Source organism: Danio rerio, chromosome 13, assembly GCF_052040795.2.
Source record: "Danio rerio strain M-AB ecotype USA chromosome 13, GRCz13ab, whole genome shotgun sequence".
Classification (NCBI taxonomy): Eukaryota; Metazoa; Chordata; class Actinopteri; order Cypriniformes; family Danionidae; genus Danio; species Danio rerio.
In genome coordinates, this window is record NC_141033.1 from 55,001 (window position 1) to 60,000 (window position 5,000).

The following is a 5,000-nucleotide window of genomic DNA, read 5'->3' on the forward strand; positions in this document are numbered from 1 at the left end:
GCAGCTCAGCTCCTCCAGCTGGGCCTGGTGCTCCTGCGCCTCCTCCTGCAGCTGCTGCAGTCTGGAGCTCAGCTGCGCCTCCTGCTGCTGGTGCTGCTCCTGCGCCTCCAACCACTGCACACACACACACACACACACACACACACACACACACACACACACACAGGAGAAGCGTTCACTGTCTGTGCTTTAACACACTGCTGCTGAGATATCCTGTACACGTGCAGACAGGGGACTGAACCCGGAGCCTGCAGGATACAGCCTCTCCTCAGTGTGCAGAACATGTAACCTGTTTACTGAAGAACACCTGCACCAGAGCAGAGCTTTAACCATAGAAACTGCTAACACACACACACACACACACACACACACACACACACACACCTGTATGTGAAGCCTTTCGTTCTCCTGGATTTTCTTCTGCAGATCTTCATCAAACACACTCTGGGCCTGCAGACTGACCTGCGATGGAGAGTCTCCTTTACTCTGCGTGCGCACACACACACGCACACACACACACACACACATACTGTGAGTACTGCATGTGTGAGGAGGATCTTCATCAGTATATACACACACAACCCAAAATCAGCAAAGCTGGATCAGCATGGACAACACTACTAAACAGACAGCAGTGATCTCCTGGTGTGCTCTGGCGTGTGTTTGATCAGACAGTATGAACACAATATCTGCTGTCGAGCTGCTCATCTTCAGCTGATGTGTGAATCTCCATCCTCTCCCCATTCAGAGCTCAACACACTCCAGAACCAGAGACAGCAGCAGTGCAGGGCCGTGATCAGGTGATCTGCTGAATAATGATGTGATGGTGATGATGATCTGCTCATCAGGAAAGCTCTAGTGCTGTAGGAGCAGAGATGGGTCGAGGATCTCCAGTTTGAGCACAGATAGGAGAGGAAATGAGTGAAGTGTGTGAACACAATGCTCCTCAGAGAGAGAGAGGAGGACATGTGGAGATTTCACCTTCAACAGTACAGAACAGCATTAAAGATTGAAGGAGTCTGGAGGAGTTTCAGTGCGTAAAGGACAAGAGCGCAAGCCTGAGCTGAACACCCGTGACCTCCGACCCCTCAGGGGGCGCTGCATCAAGAGTCCTCATTCATCTATAAGCAGATCAGCACATGGGCTCAGCACTACTGCGCCTAACCTTCGACAAGCTCCACAAAACCTGCCTGCAGTCCTGACCTGTCTCCAATAGAGAGTGTGTGGAAGACCCTGCACTGCTGGCCAGATTAAGAGCTGTTTGCAGGAGGAAAGAGACAGAATCACCCTGAAACACCCGAGTCAATGCTGTTCCTGAAATGTGCTGCAGGAGCCAAAGCTGGAGCAGTGCTTATTAAAATACACAAAACGAGGAACACCAGTGTGTGTGTGTGTGTGTGTGTGTGTTTACTCTGCTCTTCTTGCTCTTGCTCTCTGACAGCAGCAGCTCCTCCTGCAGCAGCTCCACCCTCTTCATCAGCTGCTGGTTCCTGAAGCTCAGGCTGTCCATCTCCTGCTCCACCCGCCGCAAGCTCTGCTCCTTCTGCTTCAGCTCATCCTGCACACACACACACACACACGTGAGCACCCTCTCACACACCCTCATGTGTGTTACTGCTGATCTTCTGGTACCTTCAGTGAGTTGCAGCTGCTCTGTTCATCCACCACCGCCTTCTTCAACACCTGATTCTGAGCTCTGAGCTGGAGCACACACACACACACACAATACACACACACACACACAAACACAACACAAACACAACACATACAGACAAATTACTTGATCATAAATCTGATGGTGATATTCATAATAAATCTGATGGTGATGATGATGATGATGATGATGGTGATGATGGTGATGATGGTGAGGGCAGCTGACCTTCGAGTACTCCTGCGCCAGTTTGCTGTATTTGCTCTGGAGGTCCGTCATGTTCGCCTCCGCAGCTGCTGCCCGTCAAGCTTTATATGAAGATGATGAAGAGGATGATGAAGGTGATGAGTTTATATCCAGAGCCGCTGTTTGATCATCGCTGCCCGTCAGAAATCAGCTGACATCCGCGGCTAATGCTAAAGCTAAGAGGTTATTTTAGAGCGAGGCTTCATGAAGTCGCAGAGCCTCGAGTCCTGCTGGATAACAAGACGATTCAGAAGCTCACACACACACACTCAGACTACAGCAGAACACACACACACTCAGACTACAGCAGAACACACACACACACACTGTCAGATTACAGAAGAAAACTACCGTCGCTGATCTCCGGCTAATCACACGCCGATCACATGACCACCACAACACAGCCCGCATCATGCCGTGTCACATGACCCTAACACTTCATAATAAAAGCCCGCATCATGTCGTGTCACATGACCCTAACACTTCATAATAAAAGCCCGCATCATGTCGTGTCACATGACCCTAACACTTCATAATAAAAGCCCGCATCATGCCGTGTCACATGACCCTCCCACTTCATAATAAAGGCCCGCATCGTGCAGTGTCACATGACCCTCACAGCGCTCCTCCATTTTAGTCCCTGAAGTTCATGTGTAAGATGTGTTCAGTGTCTGGCCTGTGATTAAGCAGTGTTGTGTTGTTTATTCTGAAATCAACAGATGAAAGCACAGCTGGCCGTCAGTGTTGGTCATCTTTAGATGGGTCATTATCTGGAGGTGAAGACTGGAGAGCAGTGGTCACCAAACTTGTTCCTGGAGGGCCGGTGTCCAACAGATTTTAGCTCCAACCCTAATCAAACACACCTGAACAAGCTAATCAAGGTCTTACTTGGCATGCTTGAAACATCTAAGCAGGTGTGTTGAGGCAAGTTGGAGCTGAACCCTGCAGAGACACCGGCCCTCCAGGACCGAGACTGGTGACCCCTGCTGTAGAGTTTCCTCCATCATGATGACGCACGTCATCCTGAAGCGCTCCTGGCATGACAAACAACTGTAGGGCGGAGCTTGACTTCATCCTTTGGGAACCGATTGGCTAGTTGAAGATGGGCATGGCTGATAAGATAAAAGAAGATTGATGGATGAACACAGAACAGAAAGAGACCTGCTAGCCCCGCCCTAACGACACTCCGTGTGAGCAGAAGTGAGCAAGATTTATTCTCCAGCACACCTCCTCACACCTGCAGCACAGCTGATCTTCAGCACACCTCCTCACACCTGCAGCAGCAGCACGTCATGATGGATTCTGAGCGTCAGCAGTGGCGGATCTGTTCAGCAGAATATCTGACTGTGTGTCATGAATATCACACCACTAAACCCATATCCCTGAAGAAGTGTCCACTGAGCTGAGCGAGAGCGCTTACTGACCAGCGTATCATCATGACAGAAGCGTGCTCAGGCCCGATTGTCAGGTGAGAGCGGGCCGTCAGGGGGGACAAGTGTGCTTTGGCCCGGTTCAAGACAACTGTGCATAGTGTGAGTACGGGTCCTGGAAACACCTTCCTCTGAGCGGCTTTACTGTCATCACGAGAGCTCACAGCTCATCACAGCTCAAACTAATCCAGTCCATCAGCAGCAGAGCGAGAACAGAGGAGGTGAGGACAGCGCCATCAGTGCAGCAGCATCATGTGCTGAAGCGTCTCCACATCAGCAGAACACACACAGAGGATAATCAGACTGAGATGAGCAGCAGACAGAGCCGCTCTCAGCGCTGGATTATTAATTATGATGATGATTTGAGCTTTAATATCGCTCCACTGTAAGAACTTGCTGAAGCACGACGACTGCAATAAAGCGCTCAGAGCTTCACACAGACTGCAGCCGACAGCAGAAGGAGATGAGCAGATCCAGCAGTAGACTCTGGAGGAGGTGTCGGAGGGTTATTCACCAGCGGATCCTCCACTGGAGCATCTGCAGAGACTGCACCTGTAATCAGACGCTACACTCCTGTTCCCCTCACAACAAAGCTGAAGGTGAAACCGCGAGCGCACAGCGGAGAAGAGGAAGGACAACACGGCTCATCTGCACATCCACAGAGGATCATCAAGACCAGCAGAGCTTTATTAATATCATCAACAAGAGAAAACGCATCGCAGAGTTCAGGCAACATCAGAGTGTGTGTGTGTGTGCGTGTGTGTGTGTGTGTGTGTGTGTGTGTGTGTAAACAGGTTACACAGTCTGGACAGTCACACTTTCTCACTGGCGGAGCTGAACACAGTCAGGAATCAACCGTCAGCACAGAGAAACACACCTCCGCATACACACGCTCAGACACATTCTACTAAACATCTGATTATCCTTCAGTCACAGAAGAACACATGATGAAGATGAAGATGATCTCAGTCGGACTTCTTCTTCCCTCCAGGAACCATCGCCAGAACCCTGAGAACAGAAGAGCGGAGATCAGCTGACAGAGGACGACACGGGAAACACTCCTGTGTAGATGAAGAGCCTGATGGAGACCAGGCTGCAGACACCCCCCCCCCACCCCCACCCCCACCCCCCCCCCCCAACACCAAAAAAAAATGAGTGACTTACTTCCCCAAAGCCTCTCTCATCTGAGTGTTGATCATGGAAATGAACTGATCGATCTCTGACTGGAAGACAGAAGCACACACACACACATATGATTTTATGGCTGTTTCAGTTGTCTAAGGGTGGGTCTCCTTCCCAAAGAGCAGCAGCACAACAGAAGAGCACCAGAAGGCGGAGCCAGACGCGCAGCTGAACGCTATTGGTCTATAATATTGGTTAATATTGGACTACTCTGAGCTGCAGTGACTCTATCAGAGGCTCCATGTGCTGCTGCAGATCTCACACACACACACACACACACACACACACTCTGGCCTGTATCTCCTGCCGTTTCTGAACACAAATAACACTAAATGTCTGCTGTGTGTAGTTTACCTGTAATGTGTATCATATCGGGGACTGTAAGGGCGTGTGTGTGTTCATATATAATCATTTATTTATTTATTTGATTTCATGACAGACGCTATAGTAGGCTATTATCACTGTGTGTGTGTGTGTGTGTGTGTGTGTGT

General features: G+C 50.0%; 2 protein-coding genes across 34 annotated transcripts in view; both read right to left on the minus strand.

Moving 5' to 3' along the window:
• ppp1r21 (protein phosphatase 1, regulatory subunit 21) overlaps window positions 1-2,294 on the minus strand; it is a 10,082-nt gene extending 7,788 nt beyond the window's left edge. For 11 of the 31 annotated variants that reach the window (XR_015505104.1, XR_015505103.1, XR_015505098.1 and 8 more), the window contains 5 exon segments: window positions 1,880-2,294; window positions 1,633-1,701; window positions 1,412-1,558; window positions 385-486; window positions 1-114 (listed from right to left, as the gene is read on the minus strand). The exon segment at window positions 1-114 is cut by the window's left edge. Coding sequence is in view for 17 of the 31 variants with exons in the window: in NM_001442318.1 (NP_001429247.1) it covers window positions 1-114; window positions 385-486; window positions 1,412-1,558; window positions 1,633-1,701; window positions 1,880-1,930 (483 nt within the window). In the remaining 14 variants the exon portion in view is untranslated. 31 annotated transcript variants of the gene reach the window in all.
• Window positions 2,295-3,993: 1,699 nt separating this feature from the next.
• rtn4b (reticulon 4b) overlaps window positions 3,994-5,000 on the minus strand; it is a 9,846-nt gene continuing 8,839 nt past the window's right edge. For 2 of the 3 annotated variants that reach the window (XM_087278499.1, XM_087278500.1), the window contains 2 exons: window positions 4,492-4,550; window positions 3,994-4,335 (listed from right to left, as the gene is read on the minus strand). In XM_087278499.1, the coding sequence (XP_087134625.1) occupies window positions 4,293-4,335; window positions 4,492-4,550 (102 nt within the window). In that variant the 3' untranslated portion in view covers window positions 3,994-4,292. 3 annotated transcript variants of the gene reach the window in all.